Below are 27,854 nucleotides of genomic sequence, written 5' to 3'. Positions count from 1 at the left end.
ATGTAACAAATTACTACTTAAAACTTGTTTTTTTGGTCTTTCAAATATTTCACAGATCTTTCTAAAAGAGATTACTGGAAACACAGATACATAACTGATACCTTCATTTTCTTTTTTTACATACATACCTTTATTGAGCCAACTTCAGTTTTAAAAAATTCTATAGTATCAGCAAAGTCTACTGTATGTTTTTGCCTCAAATATCAACATGATCAACAATTACCTAATTATTTCTACTACGTGGTAATAACTTACATTTGTATAACATTATTAAAGTCTTCAAGTTAATCACACAATTGCTAAGTGAATTACTTTTGGTACAAGAAAAAAATCAATGTTTAAAGCCAGGCACAGTGGCGTGAGAGTGTGGTCCCAGCACTTCAGAGGGTGAGGTGGTGCCTTGTTACCAGGTAAGACTGGGGAGCTTCACCTGAGATTTGAGCAGCCCAAAAAAGAGACGCAGAGCTATGGGCTGGTAAACATCTTTTATGTAACTACGTAGCTACAGTCCATCTGGTAGCTGCTTTTGCAGCCCCCAGCCATGGTGTGTTTGTAGCAGTCCTCAGACCCCTGGCCAGTCTATTCTCACAGCAGTCCTTGGACTCTTTAGTGCCCCTTCTCACAGCAGTCCTCAGCTGGTTCGTCTACATTTATACCAAAATAATGTGCCAGAAACAACTTTGGTTATGTAAGTTATTTACACAGCCAGCACTGACCCAGGCTACAGAAGGTATTTATTTTGGTGTATGGGGCAGTGTGCCTGTGCTGGAACTTACTAACCCACTGTATCCTAGATTGCCTTCTCTTCACAGCCTGAACCGAAGTACTTCCATCTTGCACTTTCATGTTTCCCTACAAGTGGGAGGGTCTCTAGTATGTAGGAGTTCAAAATCAGCCTGGGCAACACAGTGAGATGCCTCAAAAGAAGTAAAAAAGAAAAAGTCAATGCTAAGAAATGCTGGCAGTTGTTCAGTCTTTATATTGACCTTTAAAAGTCCATTCTAAAAAAAAAGTATACTTTTTTCATGAAACAATCCTTTGGTGAGGTAATTATTCTTCAATTTGCAATTTGCCTTTCACAAACATCAGCAACAAGTTGGTTAGCCATGAGTCTTCCCTTGTTTTGACTGCCAACTGGAAGCAGTTTGTACTTTGTTGATTATTTGCAAGAATAGAAAAGAAATCAAATTACAACACAGTGCCTTTGGGGGCTACATCTATAATTCCAGCTACTTGAGTGGCTGAGGCAGGCAGATCACTTGAACCCAGGAGTTTGAAACCAGTTTGGGAAACATGATGAGACCTTAACTTAAAGTAAAAAACTGGTTCAGTGGTAGAGTTCAGTACCATGTATGGCAAGAAAAAATGTAATCTGACTTCTTCCATAGACATTTTATACCGGGAGTTAAGAGAAAATTTGATTAACATCTACACAAAGACCTGAAAGAGATGTGGGGAAGAACCCTAAAGTTATTTAATAAATATTTTTTTCTGGCAGATTCACAGGTCCAGTAGCAAGAGAGGATTTGATATGTTCAACAAATTTCAAGGAGGCAAAATAGGATCACTTGACAATGGAGTTAACATTCTAGTACATGCAAAAAAAAAAAAAAAAAAGTCTATACACATATATAACCTTTCTGGAAAAAGAATAAAACTTTTAAAATTAAAAGGAATGCTAAATACTGTAACAATACTCTCATAGAAGTATCAACGTTTTCAACTCTATAAATTTAACTCAATGCCAGTCTAATCCCATAGAACCTTATTAGATAGTTCCAGAAATGTTTAACCTAACAAAGGGCCAAGATAAAAATTTTTCAAGTCAAGGTCAGGGGGATTTGGTGTATAGATTCATAACTTACTATAAACTTACAAGTAAGGTATGGTTTTGGTCGTTATGGAGAATTTAGCCAAACAGAAAACTAAGGCCAGAAAAGATCCCTATATCCAGACTTCCTTTTTTTTTTTTCACAGAGGTGCCACTGCTGGTCGATGAGGAAATGAAAATGTACAGTACTCAAATAGTGCTGACATTACTAGTTGAATGGAATAATGAAATTGGACTGGACTCAATACCAGATAAAGACCTCAGCGCGAATGTCTTCACTTCTTCGGTATTCCTCAGCTTTCTGTCCTCCATCACTTTCAAACAACGTGTAACACAGACAGGAACCACCCGCGAGCTCTCCCGGCCTGCTGGGCTCCACCGGAAGCGCTCCCCGGCGGCCCCACCGGAAGCGCTCCCGGAGGCCCGCGGCGCCTGCTCAGGCCTAGCGTCGTTCCGGAGACAGAGGCAGGAACTTCGCTGCGCATTGTGGGAGCCCAGGCTTTGCTTCCGCCCGATCGCGGCGTCTGTGCTGCGTTTGTTCCTGGGCTCCGGGAGACCCGCTCTGCTCGCCGCGGAGGCGCGTCTGCTTCTCCCCCGGCTGTCCCCCCGCCCTCGCCGCCGGCATGTCTGGCGTGCGCGCTGTGCGCATCAGCATCGAGTCGGCCTGCGAGAAGCAGGTGCAGGAGGTGGGCCTGGATGGCACGGAGACGTACCTGCAGCCGCTGTCCATGTCGCAGAACCTGGCGCGGCTGGCCCAGCGTATCGACTTCAGCCAGGGCTCGGGCTCCGAGGAGGAGGAGGCGGCGGGGGCGGAGGGCGACTCGCAGGACTGGGCGGGCGCCGGGCCCGGTGCGGAGCAGGACGACGAGGAAGGTGGGGCGCCTGTCCCGGGCTGCCGGACGCGGGGCGGCGCGGGGTCCCCCCGGGGCGGGAGGCTCGGAGTGCGCCGGCGCGGCCCGGGCTGCAGGTCTGCGCTGGGGAACCGAACCCGTCCTGCCCTTAGTTTCGCCGACTTCGTCCGAGAAAAAGAATTTTCGGTACTGCTCAGGGAAGGGTTTGCTAAGCAAAAACTTAGAAGTGAGCTCAAAGCAACAGTGCGGTCCCTGAGAGGGGGAAAGGGCAGGGCGGGAGAGACAGACATTGTTCTGCGACTGGGAAACGTTTGTGCTTCTTTTGGGGGGATCCAGGAAAAGGTGACCCACGCGCTAGAACGGTACTGGGCCATTTTCAGGCACCCCTCCCCCCACCCCCCCGCCCCGAGTAATTTAAGCATTCTTTGAATTGTCTCAGCCTGTTCTGTAGTTCAGGTCAGGTTCCTACTCTTTACTTTCCCAAGCCGATTTGTAGACTTACAGCTCCTGAGGAGTGTGGTGTGTGATAGGTCTGGAAGGGAAAGAAGCCCGAGCTCAAGGCAGTGCCTGGCTGGCTCGCCTTGCCGAACTTTGACCGGGTGCCAGAAGTTGCAAAGTTAATAGTTTTCCGTTGTGATTTCCCTTGTCTCCTTTGTATTTATTTCCTCTATCCTACCTGGTGAGTACTTTGAAAATGCCAGCTTCATGCAGTAGTAGTTGTGTTCACTGTAGTCCTCATTACAGCCAGACAGTGCGGGACACTGCTTGACTGTTTCTTGTCCTCCTGTGATTCTTCTTGAGTGAGAGCGTTTGGAACATCGTCACTGGTGGAGTGTTTAGCTGTTTAATTGAACGCTTGTAACGAGGCGGACTTGATTAAGAGCTCAGTAGCCATGTCGAGGTTGTCCACATATTGGGTCCGTAGGGCGGGCGACTTGGTCTCGCTGTGCACTGCGGATGATGGGGGGCAGCGCCTACTGTAGGCGGTGTTGACTGGAATGTGAGATGAAGTGTAAGAGGTAGGCAGGAGGCAGATCGTGCAGAGTTTAAATGGGCTGTGATAAGCATTGGCTTTTATTAGAAGGATAACTGGAAGCTTTGGGGAGGGGATTTTAATTTTTTTTGTTTTATTTATTTATTTATTTATTTTGGAGACAGTCTCCCTTCGTAGCCCACGCTGGCCTTGAACTCACTGTGTAGCCCAGGCTGGCCTCAAACTCAAAGTGACCCTTCTGCCTCAACCTCTCAAGTTCTTAGATTACAGATGTGTGCCACCACACCGAGCTGGAAGAAATAATTTTTAAAATTTTGCATGACTTTGGAAGTAGAAGAGACCTGTTTAAGATAGGAAACAGACACAAAAGAAAAGATAGATACACTGATTATATAAAATTTAAAGATAATAGAGTAAAATAGTGTCGGACTGGAAGAAGTATTTGCAATGCAGAAGGGACAACTGGTTGATATCCTTGTTATTTGAAGAGTCTCTTCAAATTGAAGAAAAGTAACTGATGGGAAAAATAATTCAAAGGCATAAACAGCTCATAAAGAGAACACTTCAGATGGCAATTTATAAAAGTAATGTCAACTCAATCTCAGTAGTAGGGAAAGATAAATTGAAATATCAAGATGCCATTTTTATGCATAAAATTGGTAGATTTGAAAGATTGGTAATATCCAGAGTTGGGAATGTGAATTTGTAGCGTTTTTTGGAAGGCAGTTTAGCAGTTTAATATGTGTCAGAATTTTAAAGGTGCATCTCTTTTCATCCACTAACATTATACCTAAGTATTTAAGCTCCAGAAATGTCGTTCATCTACATGGGCATGTATTCAAGATGCTTACCACTACTAGCTTTGTAGGAGATGCTTTATTAAGAGTATCTGTTAATAGGAATGGATGAATATTGTACATCCATGTACCAGAATATCATATATGCACTGTTAGATGAATGAGGTAGATCTTATATACTGAGATGGAAGTGTCTCTGGGATATACTGAGGGAGGAAGGAGGGCAAGTAAAAAAAATGACAATATACATGTGTATGTAGGAAGACTTTTGAAAGGGGACATTTAACTGTTAATAGTGTTTATCTCTTGGGAGGGAGAGAATCAAGGGTAAGAATGAAGCAAAACTCACTTTTTATTTCTAATCATTTATAGATTGAACTCTATACAGTTAGCATGTATTTAAAAACTGAAAGAATTAAAAGGAAGACATCCAAATATGGATAACTCTTGCATAAAGGTTTCACTTATAGGAGAAACCCAAATTATAAATAGAGAGCAAAATAAAAAATCATAGGAAGTAGAGAGGTAGAGCTTTCTCAAATGAGAAGGGGATCAAGAGGTGTAGGGAGATGAAAGGAGAGGGAAAGGGGATGAGAAAAGGGATTAAGATTTGTTACTGTTCTAATGACAGATTTAACCTGTGAAGATTAGATATTCTATTTGTTTTACCTTAGTAGGACTGCTAATTTAAATGTTAGCAAAGATTCCAAAAAGAATGAGGGCAGTGGAGTAAAGAGGGGCAATTTAAAAGAACATTTATTATTTCTTCTTTTAGTAATGTTTGTCTTAGTTATTTTTCTTGTTGCTGAGACAAGATACCAGACACCTGAAGTTGAGGAGAAAAGATGTATTGTAACTCACAGTTTGTAGAGGTTTCAGTCCATAGTCAGATGGCTCCAAGGCAGGGTGGCATGGCAGATGGGCATCCCATTAGAGAAACAGTCCATGGCAAGCAGGCAGCGAAACAGCAGAAGCAGCAGTGTCAAACCTTTTTCCCTTTTATCCCACCCAGGCTACACACCTTCTGATTGGTGCCCCACATAACCAGGGTGGGTACCTTTAATCTCAGCATCACACCCTTAATCCACATTCACACACCCTAATCCAGCCACCTTTGAAACTCCCCACCTATGATCATATGAGGCTTTGAGGGGACATCTCGATATGAGTCATAACAGTATTTTAAACCTCTGAATGAGCCTGCTCCTTCTCCAGTCAATGTCAACTAATATTTGTGTTACTTTTCTTTTACTCCCCTCCTTCTAGGGTTGGTAAAATTTCAACCTTCCCTTTGGCCTTGGGACTCCGTGAGGAACAATTTAAGAAGTGCCTTAACAGAGATGTGTGTTCTCTATGATGTTCTCAGTATTGTTAGGGATAAAAAGTTTATGACTCTGGATCCTGTCTCTCAGGATGCACTTCCTCCAAAACAGGTATTTGTGAACTTTACTTGAATAGTAGTTTTTTATTAAGTCTCATTTTTTAGTTGTGCATGTAGTGGTCCCTTTTCCCTTCTTACGAAATGAAATGCAGATGAAGTTGTAAAAACTGACTGGTCCAAAGCAAAGGCACAGAACTACATCTGTGTCTTTCTGTGACCCTTTAAAGGTTCCCAAATCTTAACAGATTTTTATACCCTGGGTCATACTGCACAAAAGCAGAATGATATAATAGCTTTGGAGTTACATAAGCTGGGTTCAAATCCTGCCTCTGCCCTTACTAGCTGTGCGGCCATAAGCAAGTTCTCCTCTCTAAATCTCAGTTCTCCCTCTTTATTCCCGCTACCTTTTTTTTCGGGGACTGGTTTAGTTAGGTCAAATTGTGGAGCATTTTGAAAGATGGGTAGATTGTTGATATTTGTTAAAGAATATATTGGATAGTTCAATATTTAAAAATGAAAGAGAAGCAGCAGAATGAATTGGTGAATGAAGAGTCTGAATTCAAGGACTACTGAGAAGGTCCTTAGGAAAAAGGTAACAAATGAGTCATGGACAAAATGCAGTGATTGTTAGGACCCATTTGTAGATAAGATGAATTGAATATAATTACTCATATAGCACTAGGAATCTAGGAATACTGTGCTGAAGATGTCATAGAGTTCATTAAGTCTGCTTCCTTCGTTTTGCGGAGAAGAAACTCAGGCTCACAGAGATTTGTGATGTGCTCAGGTTGTAGTCGGGCCAGTAGTCAAGAGTGTCAGGACTGGACTTCAGCCATCTCACTCACAGCACACTACCTTTTCCACCATTCTGCTTTTCCTAAAAAGCAATCTCCAAGGATATAAGATCTCCAAGGACTTTGAATTAGGTTCCATAATACCTTCAAAAAATAATTGTGACATTTCTGTGAAGTTTTTATTGTGATTTAACTCTCATACAGGCAAAAAAAACCTTCCTGTATCAGACTTGGCTTTTTAGAACTGTGTCTACTGTTATTTAATAACACACATGTTAGTGATGATTGTGAATATATATTATATGCACTACATAGATTTTTATTTGTGATGAGTTTTAAAAGTCAGGATTCAGTGAAGAATATTTAATATTAATGCTGCATAATTTCAGCCTTAATTTCAAAAGTACTTCACTGAGTTGTGGTAACATAAAATAATCTTATACTCATTGAAGTCATTTATTTATTAAGTAAACGTTATGTACCAAGCCTTGTTGTAGTGTCCATGTATACAGTGCCTTCTGCCATTGTATCATTTACATTCATACGGTGATTAGAGACTTGAATCAGAAGAATAAGTGCTACAGAGTGTACACATGTGGATAGGAGCTGGGTTTACAACATGCAAGGAGAGAATGGCAGTGCATAAGAGGGGATCCTAAACTAGGCTTAGTAGAGTTGATGCAGTGGTGAAATTTGATTGTAGGCCATTGTGTTTTTGGTTTAACAGAAATCTATGTGACTTGGTCAAAGAAATAGCTTAAGGTTATTTACTTATGGCCGTGTTAGAGATACAAGGTTATTTTTAAAAAGCATTGTTATGTATACTTCACCCCCTTCTCTTTTCTTTAATTTTTTTAATTTTCTCTTGACTGCTTTGTTATTGAGAAAATTTGTAGTTTTAAAGCCATCTAAAAATAATACAGAACTGCTATTTTTGATGGTTTCTAATAGAATCCTCAGACATTGCAGCTGATATCTAAAAAGAAGTCACTTGCTGGAGCAGCACAAATCCTGCTGAAGGGGGCAGAAAGACTGACTAAATCAGTTACTGAAAATCAAGAAAACAAGCTACAAAGAGACTTCAATTCTGAGCTTTTGAGGTTGAGGCAACACTGGAAACTTAGAAAAGTTGGAGATAAAATTCTTGGCGATCTGAGCTACAGAAGTGCAGGTATAGATATTTGTTAAAAGCTATACTTTTTATAAGTATGTAGGGTTAATTGTAATGTTACACATCCTCCTATAGTGTATTGTTTCTCAGCTACTTGTTTGTTTCTTTGCTTTTTGAGACAAGGTCTTGCTGTGTAGGCCTAGAACTCACTGTGTAGACCAGGCTAGCCTCGAACTCACAGCAATCCTCCTGCCTCAGCTTCTCAAGTGCTAGGATTGCAGATGTGCCTCACCATACCTGGCATACTTGTTACATTTTGAAAATTTAATTTCTGTACACATAAACCAAAAGCATTCTTTGTCATATCCTGCAATAAATAGCCTAATTTTAATTTTAAAACAATTTAGGGGGCTGGGGATTTAGCTCAGTGGAACAGCACCTGTCTGGCAAGCGCAAGGTTGTGAGTTTGATTCTGGATACCAGAAAAAAACCAAAAAACAAAAAAACCAAAACAAAAAAACCAACAAAAAAAAGCTTTAGGTACATGTAACAGAAAGTTCAAAGATAAAGTATGTAAGGTTTACAGTTCAGTGGATTAAGAGCTTTGAGTGCCAAGAAATGAGATAAAGAGTCTTGGCTGGAAAAGTTGAGATAATAATACTGCAATGATATCTAAAAGAATTCATTTGCTAGAGCAAGCTATCATTACCCTACACTTAGAAGAGGGTACCTTGAGTGGTTAAGTACTGAAAAGTCTAAATGCCTCAGAATTGATTTGAATTGGGAAGTTTTGAATTCTGCAGGTAAAATCCCATTACAAAGATAAATTCAAGATAATAAAGCCATTTGTACATTTAAAAGGGGGTTGTAGAAGCATTGCTTTCTGATTTTAGACATTATTGAATTCTTTCCTACAAATAATTATGTGCAAATTATTTACCTAATTTCTATGTGGGACGATCACTCATGATTAGAAAAGAATTCAGCTTTTAACTACAAGCAAATCTTGAATATTTACCCTGTAGTAAACAGAAAGCAGTTACACTTAACTGCCCACTTCTCATAATAAACTTACCCAAACGTCTGAACTGCACAAAAACACATCACATGAAAGTCTTGGAACTAATTTGAGCAAAGGACGTTGTATACAGTTGTTTTTGTCTTTCTGTTGCTGGATTTAGAATGCCCCACTTATGTCCTGTTACAGAGGCTGAGCTCTGCAAATATTTCACACCTAGAATCACACCCATTTTTATCAAAACTCTATTGGAACACCCCTTGGATGATCCACAGAGTTACATTATTATTATACCAGTCCACTAAAGAGTTTTTTTAAGATACTAACTTTTTTCCCCCTTGCTCACCACTCTTCACCCCCTTCCCCCAGAATATCTAACATCTTTAGTGGGAATTTAATTTATAGTCAGTGATGTGGATGTGAAGTATTGTATACTTAGTAGTGTGTGTTAATGTAAACATTTTCTTTTCCTGTCTTTAATACCCCATTAGGATCTCTCTTTCCTCATCATGGCACATTTGAAGTAATAAAAAATACAGATATTGATCTGGATAAGAAGATACCGGAAGATTACTGTCCCCTTGATGTCCAAATTCCTAGTGATTTAGAGGGGTCTGCATATATAAAGGTATTTCACAAAGTATTTTTAAAAGTAATTTCTTATTAACCACCCAAAGCTAATTTGCTTTCAAAAATATTTTAATCATCTTACAGGTTTCCATTCAAAAACAAGCTCCAGACATAGGTGATCTTGGCACAGTTAACCTCTTCAAACGACCTTTCCCCAAATCTAAACCAGGTATAGTTATATTACTGCTTCTAAATTCTGGTTTTAACTTACATTTGAAAATAAAGCAGAGGTAAATATACATAGGAAAAATAGGTTACATTGGTTTCTTCACCTGTAAAGTGGAAGTCCTGAGAGAGTACCTGCTTTCGTACATTTAAGTGGTTGTGCAGAGTACTTAGTATTATTTAGCCTACTGCCTAGCTTAGAAAATTGTAGCTTTTGTGGTTATGATAACAAACCTTTCTCCCATGTCTTTCTATCCTCTTTCAAAGAAGAACATAGTTGGGTTCTAGTTAGGTGCTTTAGAGTAAGAACAATTGAAAATAATACTTTTGCCTTTTGAGACAGGGTCTCATTATGCAATTAAGGCTGACCTCCAACTCACAGTGATCCTCCTACCTTAGCCTCCCAAGTCCTGGATTATAGACATGTGCCACCATGCCCAGTGGAAATATTTTTTATAATTTAAAATAAACCATTAATGAAAAGCTGTACCAATTTTTTTTTTAATATTGAGCTTATTTAGTATATTTCTCTATGTAAACAAAGTGAGGTTTTCATATTTTAGGAAGAATATGCTGTAATACAGTGGTTTCTGAACTGATGTCTTATGGTCATCATTTAAGCTGGGTAGTATGTATTATGGTTAGATAACTGATACATGCATGTACCTCTTGTCTTTCAGGTTCCCCCCACTGGCAGACAAAATTAGAAGCAGCACAAAATGTTCTCTTGTGTAAAGAAATTTTTGCACAGCTCTCTCGGGAAGCTGTTCAAATTAAATCACAGATCCCTCACATTGTGGTGAAAAACCAGATTATCTCTCAGCCCTTTCCAAGTAAGAGCAGCCAACCCCTTGAGCCTTATAAACAAGACATTGTGCTTGGGGAAACGGGACAGAGTAGCTACTTGGGTGTGTGGAAGAATAACACAAGCAAAGAGGTGGTGTGCTATTCATAATGGCAGCTGGTAAAGCATGTCTCACAAGCTGTACTACTAATTCTGTTCTGAGTCCCAAATAGTATAACTCTTGGATTTTAAAACAGTGTATGTTAAAAATTTATACTAGGTATGGCTACTATTCAGCATGATTGCTTTGAAATGAGAGTTTTCAGGGATCCTGCCTATGTAATTTAAAAGTGCTTATTTGCAGTACTCCTAGATTTGTCAAAATTGGATTTTTATTGTTTGAAAGCAGTTAAACTTACCGTGGACATCAGGTTTCATATAGCTATGCTTTTTTTTTTTCTTTTGAGATGGTCGCTGTGTTGGTTTGGGGGTTATAAGTTGACCACCACTTGTCAATCCACCACAATCCACCCCTGGTCAACTTGATAACCATACACATTTCCTTAATCCATGGTTTCTAGTGGCAGATTTGTGAAAAGTTAATGTGTCTTAGTCTATTCACATTTATATTAATATTACAGTTATATATACACAATTTTCTTTTTGCATTGATTCCTGTACCAAAAGCAAAATATTTAAAGGGTGACCAAAATTCAAGGTTAAAACACAGTACTTTGATTAATTAACCTGATTACAAACATACATAAAAACAACATTAAAAACATTAAAAGAACTGTTATAATCACAGTCCTCACTTCCTGTTAATTTTTACAATGGCAAGACTAAAAAATAGGGGTCTCCTCCAATTCAAATACACTCTTATCTTCAAGTGAAAGGCTTCAGTTCATTTTCTCATTGTCCTGTTCTTAGCAATCACATTATCTTCTATTTCATCCTTGCAACCCAAAGCTCCATTAGAGCCACCCCTCTGGCCAAATATTTCATATCATACTACTGCCTTTTTGCTCTTAATTTCAAACACAGAGCTGGCCAAAAGCTCTCAACAGTAACCATGCCACCGCCCCAACAATAGACTGCATTGAAATTTTGTTTCTCCGACTAGCCAGTATCTCTAAACACAAGCAAAATGCAGACCAACTTCTGCCAAAGCAAAATATACTACCTGGGATCCAACAGCCAATACATCCTTCTCAGCTGAAACCAACTGAGCTTCATCATAATTGGCAGCATTTCCATGAGTATTTGACTTTCCAGGCTTCAACCAGAGTCTCCAATATGATTTGTAGCATACAGGGCTGCCTCTTTGGCCAGTCTCTCAAAACTTTTCCAAATTAATTGCAAAGGTTCTTAAGTCACATGGCCAGGCAACATCACAACAATAACCCCACTCTCCAGTGCCAATTTTGTGTTGGTTTGGGGGTTATAAGTTGACCACCAGTTGTCAATCCACCACAGTCACACTTTGTAGTTTATGCTGCCCTTGAACTTGCTGCAGCCTCTTGAGTGCTGGAATTATAAGCATCATACCTGGCTGCTTCTTTTGCAGTACTTGGGATTGAACCCAGGACCTTCACACTGAGCTACATCCCCAGCCCTTTGTATTTTTTTATTCTCAAACCAGAGTCTCACCAAGTTTCCCAGGCTGAGGTCAGACTTGTAGTCCTCCTGCCTCTGCCTCCCAGAGTGCTCAGAATACAGGCATGGAGCACCATTCCTAGCAAATGTTCTTTTTTTTTTAGCACACATTTTTAGGACTTCCTGCTTAAGTTTTGTCAAGGGAACAGGGAAGAGTATCTGTCTTCTACATGGTAAGACCAGCCTGAACTACATAGTGAGACCCTGTCTAAAAAAAGGAGAGAAAAAAATAAAAAGAATCAACATCAACAACAGCTAGGTGCTATGTAGTAAGATCAGATACCAATTTCATATTTAAAAAAATTAAGATACAGTTTCTGTTCATCCGTCTTCAGCCACAGCTTATGGTCGGCAGCTATCTTTTATGTTAGCTGAATTTGAATTGTTAAAGTACATAGACATTTATTACATTCATGAATGGTCGTTTTGTTATAAAAACATTAATTATGGTGCCTGATTTTCAAGTTTACAATATGTCTTTTGAGAGTGAGCTGAGATTATATTCTATGAAGATAGTCTGTGCTTGTCTATATTTTATGTTATTTGCCTCTGTCATTCTCTTTTTACGAATAGATTTACAGTTATCTATTTCTTTGTGCCATTCCTCAAATGATAAGAAGTCTCAAAAATCTGCTTCTGAGAAACAAAGTCCAGAAGACCACCTCTATGTTTTAGAGCATAATTTACATCTACTGATCAGAGAGGTAATGAAATAAATGTTGTTTGAGGTTCCCCTCCCCTTTTTTTTATATTGTGATAAGCTTATATAGGGCAGTGAATATGCACAAACCTCTGCCTCCTGTGGCTTGGTTATTCATACAGCAAGCACATTTACTACCTGCTCTGAAAAATCCTTGCTGTGTGCTGGGGAAAACAGAAATACTTAGAATACAAACCCTGTTTCCAAGTATTCTGTCTGGTGATAGAAAATATACTAGCCTCAAAGTAGGAGAGATCTAAGAAACACATGCTAAAGGATATGGTATAGTGGGGAGGGTGATTCTGATTGGAGGAAAATGTCCTGCCCTAAGGAGAGACATGAGGGAAAAAAATGTCTTTCCACACCTGTAAATGAAAAGGTTGAGTTACTTCAGGACATATTCCATTTCTAAGTCACTGAAGCTGTGTTTCTAGAGTGTGGATTCACAGTTTAGGCAAAGTTTAGAAGAATCTTGAGATATGGTTCCACTGATTGTGATGGTGTAAAAGCCACTGTTACTAAAAGTCTCTTTTAAGGGGGTTCTGATGGGCAGCCGGGTTTGGGAGTCTCGAATCTAGTATATAGTGGAATAGCTGTCTACTAATAGCATGTGTTCTCTTGATGAGACTCGATGAAGAATATTTGTTTTATTTATTTATTTTTCCAGTACCGGGAATCAAACTCACGACCTTGCACTTGCCAGGCAGGCGCTATGCCGCTGAGCTAAATCCCCAGCCCCTTGTTTTATTTTTAAAACTTTAAAAATTACAGCTCAAGAGGGGCCATTCTCTTTATGAATTTGCATTATGCATGATGTAGTGGATGCTATTATTTATCTCTGTGTCAAGACTGCTTTTACATGTAATTCAAATCCATTACTTTCAGTATTTCCAACATGTAAGCAGTGCCGTGATTAAATGTCCTCTGTTATTTCCTATATAAGCATAGGTCATTTAAAATAGCTGTTTCTGTTAGTTTCATAAACAGACCTTGAGTTCCATCATGATGCCACATCCAGCAAGTGCACCTTTTGGCCACAAGAGAATGAGACTTTCAGGTCCTCAAGCCTTTGATAAAAATGAAATTAACTCATTACAGTCCAGTGAAGGGCTTCTGGAAAAGATAATTAAACAAGCAAAGCATATTTTCCTGAGGAGTAGGTAAGGATAAAGAAAGTTGCAGTTTTTATTTGAAATTGAAGGGGATTTTTTTCCTGTATTTTTTCATGTATGTTATTTTTGGATGTTTTAGCCTTTTTTTCCAAGGAAAAGAAGGTGGCTATAGTATAAGTTTATGGTGGTAGACCGGGTCCTTTCCAGTAGGGAGAACCCTTAGATCTATGGCCAGTTTAACTTAATGTATTGTTTCTAACACTGCACTAAAATTTTGCAAAGATAGCTAAGAACATACTTTAAGATACCATACTTCTTTTGTTGTTCCTGGAGATTAAACCTTGTGATGTGCTCTGCCACTGAGCTGTATCCCTAGTCCCACACTTTTTTAGTGACCCATCCATAAGGTACTTATTCCTGAACTGATTTAAATCCTTTTGAATCTTCTGCAATTTTTGTTTGTTACATGCTTAAGGTCTAGAAGTCGCTTTCCTATACGTTGACACCATTTCTGCTTTTGTGGGGCAGATAGTATTAACTGTATTTTTACTGATGAGAAGATTGAAATTTAGGGAAGTTAGGCAAATTGTTCAAGGTTACACAACTAAAAGTAACAAAACTGGAATTTATGTCCAAGACTATGTAATTCCAAGTGGTTGTTTTTTGTTTTGTTTTTTTTTTTTAAATTTACATTGTTAACCTAACCCTAAGTAATCTTTCCTGAGTGGCACAAAAAGAATGGAGTTAAAAGGGAATAAGTTCATGATGAATTGTGATAATCAGGAGTGTGTGTGTTTTAACATGAATCTGAGACCACATCAGTGCCATGCCCAAGAGGTTCTCAGACCTCTACCGTACTTCACCATCTTTACTTTTCAAATGATGATATTGTTAAAAAGTAGGCATCATGTAGGTTCCAAAATTTTATAAAATTGCTGAATGCTTTAAGTCCTTCCATTTTAAATGGTGACTTTAAAATTTTTAACTTCTTTTCTTTTAAAGAACTGCTGCAACCATTGACAGCTTAGCAAGTCGCATTGAAGATCCTCAGATACAGGCTCATTGGTCAAATATCAATGATGTTTATGAGTCCAGTGTGAAAGTTTTAATCACGTCACAAGGTTATGAACAAATATGCAAGTAAGTGCAAAATTAAAAGCTGTGCATTCAGAATGTTAAGTTGCTTATTAATAAACACTTGTGTTTCCTAAGTGATTACATTAAGCTTTTGGTTTTTATTTACTAGGATGCCATAACGTCCCAGTAAATTTTATTAACTGTGAAGTGTTTGTAAGAACTGGAAGTAAGATTGTCTGAAATAGTCTTGATTAGGTACATATCACACACTTGCACTGCAGTGATGAATGAGCCCAGCACTGAACAGAAAGCTGCCCTGCGTTCTTAGATGCCAGTCTTCCTTGGCCTCACTTCGAGGGTGTGGCGAGTCCGCTGTATCTGAAGTAAGAAAGGCCGTTTATGTTAGAGCCTGCGCTCACCATGTTGTGCCTACAGCAGCCTAAGTACTGTGGCTCCCTCCTGACCTGTTGCTGATTCTAGATCTATCCAATTCATGATGGTGTCCTTTTAACCAAATTGATAGCTGTGTGTTTATGAAGTGGAAAAATGATTTTCATCGCAGCATTCTGAGAGATAGTCTTGACTTAAATTCACACATTGTGAGTTAATACAGTTAGCTAGAAACCATGAGAAGGTATTTTGAGTCTCTTTGGAATTTAATAGCTAGCCAGGCATGTGGCACACGCCTGTAATCTCAGCACTCGAGAGGCTGATGCAGGAGGATTGCTTCAAGTTCAAGGGCCAGCCTGAACTGCATAGTGAAACCTTGTCTCAAAAAGACAAAAAAAAAAAAAAGAAAGAAAGAAATTTAACAGCTAATGAGGTAGAGATGAGTCCCTTCCCCATTTAGTCTGGGAGAACCACCAGCAGACATTTGTCAGGGTCTGTGAGTACTTCGTTTTGCAAGTTGCAGATGCTTTGTTTCAGACAGACGTAACTAGCCACAGTGAGCTAGACCCAAGATGTCTAGACCCTAGACCAAAGCAGCTGGGATTCTGGTCACAGGACCCAGTGTGAATTCTGTGGAGAAAGTTTAGTAGTGATTTAACCTTGACAGGATTATCCTCATTTCATTTTATCCTATTTAGGGTTAAAAGTGGTTCTCAGGACACCCCAAGAACAATCATGTCAATAAGTTCATGCACGTCCGTCTAGGAAAGTCTGTGTGTTTATAAGCATTATATCCCACCCACATCCTTTTACTTTACACAGCTTTGTTTACTGTTTAAAAACTTGGGATATAGTTCATAAAACAAAATTTATAAGTCTGTGCTGTATAACCAGCACATTTCTATCACCCCAGAAGGAAACTATGCATATTAGTGGTCATTCTCAATTTATGTACTTTTTTACTCGGTAATACTATATTGGCAAAATAAACATTCTGCATCACCACATACAGATCTACCTCATTTTGCATGGATTGGGGGGGCTGGAGATTGAACTGAGGACCTTATTGCAGAGCTACCTCCCCAGCCCTGTTTTCATTTTTTTATTTTCAGATATGGTCTACATTGCTGTTTCTTGGGGTGGTTTTGCACTTGCAGTCCTCCTGCCTCGGACGTTCAGAGTGCTAGGGTTACAAACATGGGCACCACACCCAACTTCTCATTCTTGTTTAAATCCTTCTGTGTCCCATTATATGTTTTGAGATTTTTAATCTTTTATTGAGAATTATTGCTGGGTCAGGATGAGGACATTTCAGTTTTTTATTAATACTACAGAATTGTTCTTCTAAGTGATTGCCACAAGTATGCTGCCACCAATAGTGAGTGATAAGAATTCCTGTTCCTTCATCCTGTTGTTAAAAAAAAAATTTTAGCTAATCATCATAGCACAGGCCTTATTCCCCACACCTGGGAGGCAGAGGCGGGAAAAACAAGAGTTTGTGGCCAGCCTGGACTATGTTTTCTCAAAGAAAACAAAACAAAAAGCTTTTTAAAAGCTTGGCTAGAGCTGGGTGTGGTGGTGCATGCCTGTAATCCCAGCACTTGGGAAGCTGAGGCAGGAGGACCCTTGCGAGTTTGAGACCATCCTGGGCTATAAAGTGAGCTCAAGGCCAGCCTGAACTGTATAGCGAGACCCTGTCTCAGAAAGACAAAACAAGCAAACAAACAAGTTTGGTTAGAGTTAGTGTTTTCCTCTCAGTTCTGAGTTTGTATTTACTTTGAAAAAAGCAATTTAAAATATAATTCATCAGAATTGTGGCCTTTTATAAACCATTGTCAAAATGTTTTATCCCCAAGTATTTACTGCAAAACAAGTAAAAATGGGTATCAAATATGGAAAGATACAGTGGTAGTTTTCTTGCCTTTGTTCATCCAGGTTACTTGGTGTGGGGAATATAATTTCTTATACATGCTATATGATAAAAATTTTTAAGTTGTTTTGAAAGAGTACAATAGAATGAGGGCTATTTTATTGAATATTTTATGAGTTTTTTGACCTAGGAGAAGTTAATAGAGTGTTCTGACTTATTTGCTGATAATTTCAGAAGGAGTGGGTAAAGAATTAACTTTTTTCTGTAGAATTAGACTTACCTTTAACTAGCTGTAGTTCCTGGAAAAACTAATAAGGAAAGATTTTATTTGTATTACTATGCAACATGGCTTATGGTAAAAACGATCCCAAACCAGAAAAATGCGTCTAGATTGGGACAAGTTTTTACATACTGATTGGAGGCCTTTGGGCTTCCCTAAATGGAGTGACTTTTAAAACTGGGCACATCTTTTGAGGGACCCCTGGAAGCCATGCCTGTGGAGCTGGAGGAGCTCGTTGCTCCTGGAGAATGACGTTTCTAAGTCAAGACAGATCTCATATACCCACTAGGGGTCTCTCACGTGGAAGGAGCATGTTGCTCTGTAGGCAGGTGTGTGCCCTGCCGTGAGGACTCCCAGTGAAGAAAGGCATCTGGTAATGGTCGGCCGAGTGTGAACTGGTACTCAGTGCAATTGGGGCAGTCCACAGTGAGCCTGGCGGTTCAGTTGAACCTGGACCTCTCCTTTCCCCCATGAATGTTGGTGTAGGTTAGTAAAACTGCTCTTGTTTCTTGATGTTGAGGTTTAATGTTCGTGGCATTGTACAAGATCATTCTGAATTTCTGATTTTTGGAATATATCTATAAAGGTCCATTCAGCTTCAGTTGAATATTGGAGTTGAGCAAATCCGAGTTGTACACAGAGATGGAAGAGTAATTACACTGTCTCATCAGGAACAGGAGCTACAGGATTTTCTTCTGTCTCAGGTATTAGTTGCAGAGTATAATTCTCCTCTTTTCTGACTACAGGTCTTAAGCCCTTTTCTCACATAACTGCTTAAAGAACAAACTGAATAAGAAGTTAAAATGTAGTAAGTGAATTAAGAAGAAAACCTTTTTTTTTGCCATTTCATTTAACTACTGATACACATTTTGCAGCCTATTAGAAAACTGAAAGTATTATTAAACTGTTCTACATTTGTTTCCACCTATTTGGTGTTTAAGATGAAGCATCAGTCCTTTTTAAAAAAAAAATTAATTAAGCTTATTGGTACATTTTAGGTATAAATAATGGTCACATTTCTCATAGGGGTTTTGTACCTGTACATGATACGACTTGATTCTTGTTTTTTTTCCTTATTTTCCTACCCTCCCTTTACCCATTTCCCTCCTTACAAAAGTTTTGTTTCCATTTTTCCTCCTTTCCACATCTTTTCTTTTCCCTTCCTTCATTTCCCCCTCCCCCATCCCTAGTTCTCCTTTCCTTTTGAATAATTTCTTCCAATTTCACAATATCTACTAGACACTTTGGTCCTTATTTACACGTGTGGTTTCTCACATCAGCAAAACAACATGGCATTTAAACATGTATCCAACTTATTTCACTTAAGAAATGGTCTCAAGGTGTATCCGTTTAGCTATAAATGTCTCAAGTTTATCCTTCTTTATGGCAGTACTCCATTATATTAAAAAAACCACATCTTCTATATCCACTCATTGTTTAAAAGACATTTGGGCTGTTTCAAAGATTCAGCTATTACAAACTGGGCTGCTATAAACATGGGTGTGCATATATCACAGTGGTATGATGCTTTTATTTCTTTCAGGAAGATACCAAGAAGGGGAATATCTGCGTCAAATGGAACCTCTAGTCCTAGATTTTTGGGGAATTTCCACACTGATTTCTATAGTGTTTACACCAGTCTATACTCCCACAACAGTGGAGAAAGGTTCCTTTTACCCACAGCTCCGCCAGCATTTGTTACTGGTTGATTTCTTGATAATAGCCATTCTTTCTGGAATGAGATGGAGTCTCAGTGTTTTAATTTGTATCTCTCAAATGCCAGTTATGTTGAACATTTTTTCATATATTTAGTAGCTGATTCTGCTTCTTCATCTGAGAAGTATGTATTCCAGATGTTCATTGTTGGATTGGATCTTTAAATTTGAGGGGTCTGATTTTTTTGAGTTCTTTATATATTCTAGATAGTAGTCCTTTGTCTGAGATGTTTTCCCACCCTGTGGGTTGTCTCTTCATTTCTGTTGGTGGTTTTTCTTGCTGTGCAAAAGCTTTTTAATAAGATAAGATCCCAGTTGTTGATTCTTTGATACATTTCCCATGCAGTAGAGTTTTGTTCATGAAGTCTTTGCCTACACCAATGTCTTCCAGAGTTCTGCCTGTCCTATCTTCCAGAAGATTTAGTGTTTCAGCTTTAATACTTAGATCTTTGACAAAGGACCATTTCTGAGACGGGCAAGTGGAGAAAGAACATTCTTACGATTGTTAAAGTTTACAACCTCTCCAGGACTAGGAGTGGAGAACCATTAACCCAAGAAAAAGAGATCATATATATTGTCTGTAATAATAAGTGGAATATTTTAATTTTAGCCTTATGAAAGAGTTCCTTATAATAAAGGACAGTATAGAAAGTACTGGGCTGTAGTCCCTGTACTACCAAAAACTTACTCTGTGACATGGGACAGACTTTTGATGCTTTCTTTCCACATCTGTAAAATAAACTACTTTTCCTAACCTCTTCATGAAATTGTAATCTAGTGAATGCTGGCTTATGGTAGAAAGAGTAGGGTTTGGGGATGCTAATGTAAGATAGTATTTTTCTACTTAAGGTAAGGACACACACACACACACACACACAAAAAAAAAAAAAAATACTGCATCCCAGGAGCAATAATATTGTATACTCATTTCCTTTTGCTTCTTTGGTGCTAAATACTTTTAAAATATTTGTGCAGGATGGTAGCTTTTCGCTGATTACATTCTAAATGCTTTGATCAGCTTCAGCACACACAAAAAGTGCACTGAAATGTTACTGGATAGTTCCCTGAATCAATGGGCAGTCTAGAGGTACAGCTTGCAAATAGAAAGGGATCACAGGAATCTGGGGGAGTGGCAGTGTTGCTATCGTGGCATTGCTACCGTTACTGCTAGTGCAGAATGAGTTCAGTTAGGGTCTGAATAAGAACTAGGTGGTCCTCTCAAGAGGGTGTATTCTTGAGGGATCTGTCTACCAAGTTGTAAGTGTGAGAGAGCCACCAGGAATAGTGTGGTAGCCTATTATTTATAGTAAGCAGGTAACTAGGCTTCAAGGTCTTAGTAGTCACTAGTCCTAGGTCAAGGTTTAGGAGAGAAACAAATCATAGGAACCCTAACCAAGGGAGCCATGTATACTAGGACACCTTGAGAAGACCAGCAGCCTTTTGCCAAGAGATAGTCTAGATAAACTCACCGGGAAAGTACTGGGGGAGTAAGTATCCTCACTGTACACCCTTCCTTGCCACCTTTCTGGCTCCCATTCAGTATCCTCATTATTTGAGTGGATACCATTAGCTGAACAACCCTCAGCCTGAGGTATAAGGTGTTATTTAAGCCAACGGCTCAGCCTCTCAGGGCAGAGAAGATGGTAGAGACTGGATTTAAAGGGGCAAACGGAAGCTGCTCAGCACATACGCTACTTTTAGTGTTGCTCCACGTTCAGCCATCCAGGTGGGAGGCTGCAGCTGGCCGTTTAGGTCACTTGCCTGTGCTCACGCTGCCACTGGATGTGGGAAGCAGGCACCAGGCCGTGTTAGCTTCTGCAGTGGAAGATGGGATCTTGCTCCTTCTCCTTAAGTTGCCACATCGAGAATTCCTGAAATGGAAAGTGGGGTGTTGTTGTAGGCAGTGAAAACCCGAACAAAAGCTTAGCATTATGATATGAAATCACTGCAAAGTAGATGTCTGTGCTGTCAATCAAGTTTCCTTTCCATTCACAGATGTCGCAGCACCAAGTGCATGCAGTTCAGCAGCTCGCCAAGGTCATGGGCTGGCAGGTGCTCAGCTTCAGTAACCACGTGGGGCTGGGGCCCATCGAGAGCATCGGCAATGCCTCTGCCATAACTGTGGCCTCCCCAAGTGGAGACTATGCCATTTCAGGTACTTTGTGCTGCTTTGAAGAGGGCCAGTTGGGAGTTTGATTTTGGTTTTTTTTTTATTTATCTGTTTAAAGGTATGAAGGTTTTACATTTATTAAAGGTAGGAATGAAAGTCTGCTCTGCAGAGTGAGTGTGGGACAAGTAAAGGCAGGAAAAGAAGTGCACTGTGCAGTGTGAGGACAGACCACTGCGACAGTTTGATTTGACATGCAGCCTTAACGATAAAACTACATAGAATTCATTTATCTGCAGTGTTAACATACTTACATCGACGCTTCTCTGATTGTACTTAAATTTTGAAAAAGAAATTATTTTCTAGTAGTTACAAAAATGTTTGGCTAGTAGGTCCTTTGAAAAGTGGCATCCGCATTGTTAACTCTTTTAATGATTAAGCTTTTTTAAAAAATAAACTGCTATAAGCTGAGTGTAGAGGCACACACCTATAATCCCAGCACTCTGGGAGGCAGAGGCAGGAGGATTTTAAATTCTAGCCCAGCCTTGGCAATTTAGTGACATAGTGAGTCTGTCTCAAAATTTAAAAATAAATGAATAAATAAAAAAGAAAAGGCTGAGATGTACTGTGTCCCTCTTTGTCCCTCTCGCTTTCTGCCTGTGTGTGTTGAGGGGGGGACTGCTATAAACATGCAAAGAATAATATAGAGCAGAGAGGAGAGAAGTATTTTACTAAGCATCTACTATGAGTAGATCCTTTAATAAGCTATTGTTCATAATCTAGCTTAAATTTATGTTTTTAAGATTTACAGTTTTACTACCATTTTTTCTACTCTCTATTCTCAGTACTTTCAAATTGAAAAATTGGACAGTGAGAAGTATTTCCCCACAGGATCCCAGTTTAGGGCTCTGTAAGCCTGACCATTTCCAGGTCTTTATTGCTAAGAATTTCTTTTTTCTCTTTTGATGGTAGGAGTCAAACTAGGGTTTTGCACGTGCTAGATGTGCATTCTCCTATACTCACAGCCACTATGGCTGGGAATTTCAAAATACTTTTTTTCATTCCTGAGTAGTAGTTAAAACCTTATTAGTACAACCTGAAGTTCTTAAATTGGAATGATCTTTCTTTTATCCCTTCAAGTGCTGATTCTGAATGTTTGAGTTTTATTGTATATTCACCTGCATGTCAAATGATTGAATTATCAAATGAATGTATTTTTTTTTTTATTTTTGGTTTTTCTCCGGTACCGGGAACCGAACTCACGACCTTGCGCTTGTCAGGCAGGCGCTTTTGCCGCTGAGCTAAATCCCCAGCCCCAAATGAATGTATTTTAAAAATAAGTAGGTTGGCAGTCTGCGAGGCTGAGACAAGAAGATCACAAGTTTGAGCTTAGCCTGGGCAGCTTAGTTAGAGAGAACTTGTCTCAGAAAATTAGAAAGGCGGAGAATATAGCTCAGTGCAGAAGTGCTATATTCGGTCATCTGTAGGACCCCCAAAAGTAAGGTTATTTTCTGAAAATACAGGAATTTCCTAAGCCAAAATTCATCTTGCCTAATTTTTATAGTACAAATGATAGTTCAGAAATAATTTATATCAGCCTTGTATATAAATGAGAAAAATTTTGGATATTGAAAATGAAAAAGCACTCCTTTCGGGGGAGCAGTATAAGGGATCCTTGTAATGAGCTACATCCCTGCATCTTTTTTTATTGTTTATTCTGAGGCAGGGTCTCCCTGTGTTGCATAGACTGGACTTGAACTTGAAATGCTCCTGCCTCAGCTTCTCAGAGTGCTGAGATTATAGATGCACACCACCATGCCCAGCTTGAAAAACACTTTTTTGATAAGGTTGTTTCAGTTGGTGGACAGATAAGGTTTTTCACAGTAGAATGAAATTGTTGGATAAGTCCTGGTTATTTTCTAGTTTGCAGAATGTGAGTGTGTTGATATTTTTGTTTCTCTATAGTTCGTAATGGACCTGAAAGTGGCAGCAAGATTATGGTTCAGTTTCCCCGGAACCAGTGTAAAGACCTTCCGAAAAGTGACGTTTTACAGGATAGCAAGTGGAGTCATCTTCGTGGACCATTCAAGGAGGTCCAGTGGAGTAAGATGGAAGGTCGAAACTTTGTTTATAAAATGGAGCTGCTTATGTCTGCACTTAGCCCTTGTCTACTATAATTTTTGTAGAACAATTTCCAGGATTTTTTTTTTTTTCAGAGACATTTCAAGAAGCTTTGAATTGAATTAACTATAAGCACAAAGAATAAATCTTTTCAAGAAATATTGTCTTAAAAAAAATAATTAGGGCTGGTATGATGACGCACACTTGATTCCAGTACTTGTAAAATAGAGGCAGGAGTAACAAGACCAGCCTGGGCAACCTTATGAGTGAAATCAAGACTAGTTTGGACTACAAAGTGAGACTATGTCCAAAAAATCAAACAAGCAAAACAAAAAAAACTAACAATAGTAATTAATAAATTTTTACCTAGCTATTTGAAACTTTTCTCTTTATAAATGATAAGTACTTTGAAATACAGAGTTATGTACAGTTGTGGATGTACCATATGGGGAGATGTGAAATAGTACTTTTTTATACAGTTAACCTGAAAATGTTAGTAACTTATGAGTATGAATGTGCATTTTAAAATCTCTTTGATATATCAAATAAAGTGTATAGTTAAAAATCTTCCAAGTACTTCTGAACTCTTGACCCAGATGATTTGTGTCTTCAATCATGCATTCCACCATGTCTTTTTTTGTGGTACCGGGGATCAAACTCAGGAGCTTGTGCATGCCAGGTAGGTGCTTATGCCGGTGAGCTATAGCCCCAGCCCTCCACCGTTTCTTAAGAGAACACATAAGAACATTGAAACAGTTAGGGATAATGCTCAGTGGCACAGTCTCTGCCTTGTAAATACAAGGTCCTGAGTTTGATTCCTGGTGGGAAAAAAAAAACATTGAAACACTTACGACTAGCTTTCATACAGAAATTTACTTACACAAGCAAGCCAGGCCCTCTTGCTGAAGTGTAAGGAGAGCGGACTGGCCGAAGGAGCAGGTCCTACTCTGAATGAAGGACTCTGCAGGGTGATCCTTGTTAATGAAGTACCTCTTCACCAGGTGTCCTGTTGCCTGCCTCAGTCTAAACTAAAGAGGTAATTTAAGAGCCCCTCAGACGGGACAGGTGAAGGCACAGAAGAAGGCTTGCTCCTGTTTCTCAGTCTGTCTTCCTGCTTGAGTGACAGTGCATGCTCGTTCCAGCATCTCCACCCTGGCTGGATTGCCTCCTCCAGTTGAAGTCTTATCCGTTATCCCCATTTTCTTAAAGGGAGAAAAATTAATAGATTAGCAGTTGCCATTTCTAAGTAACTGTTTGTTCTTGGAAATAGCACCCTAGTCCTAAAGTATGCTTGAAGAAGTCCCATTAGTAAGAGATGTAGGCTTATGGGCCTTTCGGTATCATTGAAAATAGTACCATAGGGTAAGGTCTCCTTACAAGTAAAGCTTTCAATTTTTAAGGCGTTTTGCTTTAATGATTTGTAACTCCATAATAAAATCCCTTTTTCTTTCTCTTTCTGTTTAAGAGAAAAAAATTGAACTTTCTTTTAAAAAAAAAATCTGGATTGGAGATGTAGCTCAGTGGTAGCATGCCTTTCTAACACACGTGAGGCTCTAGATTCAATACTCAGTACAGAAAAAACCAAAACAAAACAAGGAAAAATCCTTGCACTTTTTTTTGCATCTTGGGCTGGTAGAAATTTTTATATTTGATACAATTCATTGGTAGAGCCCTCACCTAGCATGTGTGAGTCTCTGGCTTCCATTTGCAGTACTGAAAAATAAAAAAACTAAAACACCCGGACACAAATACTACATTTTTCTATCTGTGGAAATTGAAAAGAATTGGTGTAATCTGCAATTAGTTTAAAATCTAGTGCTTCAAATAGTATGGCCACAAAATTTGCCTTGCTAGTAGTATGACTACTCACACATTTTCCTTTTTTTTTTTGTTTTTTTTCCGGTACCGGGAATCAAACTCACGACCTCCCGCTTGCCAGGCGGGCGCTGTGCTGCTAAGCTAAATCCCCAGCTCCCTCACACAAGTTTTCCACATGACTTTGTGGGCTCATACTACTACAGTGAATACCACATTTTCATAGAAAGACCAGTTCTTGGTGTTTTTGTCTGAGGTTTTTTTTTTTTTTTGCAGGAGATTGAACCCAGAGCCTCTGCACCCTAGCCTCCGGCCCCCTTTTTTAAAAGGCAAATCATCCAAACAGTTTTGCTCATTAATATTCATAAATACACAGCTTCTTCAGAGATTCCAACTTTCTCTTTAGCCTGAATGTAGAATATTAGAAAGGCATGTCAAGGTATGGGAAGTAGAGATTACCCCTGCACTGCTACGTACATTAACCTGCTACAAGAAAAAATTAGTTAAGTGAAAATTGTTAGCCTATTTTCTCTTCCTTTTGATTTACATAATGTAACACGAGTAACATGTGAAATTACATTCACCAAACAAACCCAAGATGTTACCCATTTGCATTGGCAAATGCAGCACAGAGGATACAGCAAATTGGGATGTCATCCGAAAGGAGGTAGTAAAGGTTCATTTCCTTTAGGTTTTCTAAAGTAACACCTAATGGTATAATATCTACACAGCCATAGCACCAAAGTCTGTATCCCTCACCCCCACTCATCAGTGAAGGGCAAGCTCTCTGCGTGCACTAACGTGAACAGAAGGCACTCTTAGACAAACAGATTGCCTTCTACCCATTTGCTTTCCAGGAGTGGCATTCTAAGTTCTAGGATCTTTCAACCTAGCTAAAAGAACTCCAGCCCTTTTAAAATATTTTATTTTAGGGCTGGGGATATAGCTCAGTGGCACAAGCACCTGCCTGGCATGTGTGAGGTCCTGAGTTCAATTCCTGGTACCAAGGGGGAAAAAATTATTTTGCGACAGTCAGCAAATTGCCTAGGCTGGCCTCAATCCTGTGATCTTTCTGCTTCAACCTCCCAGAATACTGGGATTGCAGCTGTGGGCATGTTTCTGTTTTTGTTGTTTTTGTATCTATTTTAGATGGATGCTTTTGCAAGCTAATAAAAATTAATTACTAGAAAAATGAAAATTTAACCAGATGTGGTCATACGTGTCTGCAGTCTGAGCTATTCAGGAGGGTAAGGCAAGAGAATCACAAATTTGAGGCTAGCCTGGAAAACTTAGTTAGATGCAGTCTCAAAAAAATGGCTGGGGATGTAGTTCAGCGGCATGAATAAGGCCATGTTTAATCCCTACTGCTCAAAAGGTGGGGTGGAGGGAGTAGCTCAGGGCAAGGTCTTGTTCAACCCTTGGTACCGGTCCTTCAAAAAAATTTTTAAGATGTAAAAACACTTTTTATTTGATTTCATGTGCATAAAACTGCTATCAGATACTAAATTTTTGGAATGTTTGTTTCTAAGCTTATCCTGTCATGATTCAGTAATAGCTTATGGGTCAGCACCATACTTTTTTTGTTTTTTTTGTATCAGGGATTGAACTCAGGACCTTGCATTTGCCAGGTAAGCACTTGTGCCGCTGAGCTGTATTCCCAGCCCAGCACCATACTTTGATTAGAATGGGTAGGGGCCATTATTTTAAATTCCATCTGAGCAAAGTGGATAAGACTGCCAAGAGTGTAAGTCCTCCTTTCCCTGTTCAGTTATGTCACTGGCTAGGGGATAGCCATTACCCATCCAAAAAATTGTAGGAACTGAAACAAATGAAGGAGAAACAACAGCTTAGTTTTTTTACCAGGGACTCTTGTGCCTTGTGTTTATTTACATTTTCCAGTTCGATGTTCAGTCTGAATTACCTGGATCTGGAGGGACGTGTACCTAGGGAGACAGGAGAAAACCCTCCTTGACAGGTATTTACAGGCTGGTGAATGAGCTACATCTGGATTTTGGCTCTGTTACTTGCTAACTGTATGAGCCTGGCAAGGTTACCCTTGGCACCAGCTCCCTTGCGTATAATGGGGGGCAAAGACACCTTCTGAGCTAACCTCAAAGCTTTGCATAAGGTTGGTAATGAATGGTAATTTCTAACATGCTTTGCAAATAAAAAACATTAAGCAACTGTGATTCTAAGAATCAAGCAACTAGAAGTTTGAAAAACAGTTAAAACATCAAGTTCATGATCTGGAGGGAGCATTTTAGAATGTCCACTATTCCCATTTATAAATGTTTTATATATGCAGATCATGAGTGCTTTTGTGAATATAAAGACAGGTTTATTCCAGTTATTTTTTAAAGCCATGCTCGATGGCCTACCTCTCCCATTTATTTCTCCCTGCCTTTGTCTTTAGTTTGTTCAGTTTCACTTGCCTATTTCTGTTCTTTATTGAAGCCTGGTATATGTGGGGCTAACCATAAGTATTTGTTCTGCTTTCAGTAAACAAGAGCTGTATCTTTTGCTTCTCTGAAAATTGGGCACAAGAAACCAATGCCAGCTACGTAAACACTAAGGTAGCAAGAGCAAATGCTTCGCTTCTCCCAGTATTCCCTCCCAACTGTCAGACTTCGAGTTGCCGCCCTGGGAACCTGACTT

The 27,854-nt window shown here is 39.3% G+C and overlaps 1 protein-coding gene across 1 annotated transcript; it reads left to right on the top strand.

Annotated features, from left to right (window-relative positions):
- Med17 (mediator complex subunit 17) lies at positions 1–23,960 on the top strand (the record flags this gene model as incomplete). Its single annotated transcript, XM_005379685.2, is given in 12 exon segments — positions 1–2,704; positions 5,740–5,906; positions 7,600–7,819; positions 9,269–9,405; positions 9,492–9,576; positions 10,253–10,405; positions 12,586–12,716; positions 13,688–13,872; positions 14,827–14,964; positions 18,028–18,145; positions 21,152–21,311; positions 23,229–23,960. Coding segments are annotated over 12 exon segments (1,956 nt in total). The 3' UTR covers positions 23,441–23,960.
- Positions 23,961–27,854: the final 3,894 nt, after the last annotated feature.

The sequence above is a fragment of the Chinchilla lanigera genome, unplaced genomic scaffold (assembly GCF_000276665.1).
Source record: "Chinchilla lanigera isolate Chin_1 unplaced genomic scaffold, ChiLan1.0 scaffold00013, whole genome shotgun sequence".
Taxonomy (NCBI): domain Eukaryota; kingdom Metazoa; phylum Chordata; class Mammalia; order Rodentia; family Chinchillidae; genus Chinchilla; species Chinchilla lanigera.
Note: the sequence above shows the minus strand (reverse complement) of the source record. Positions and strands in the feature narration are given on the sequence as shown.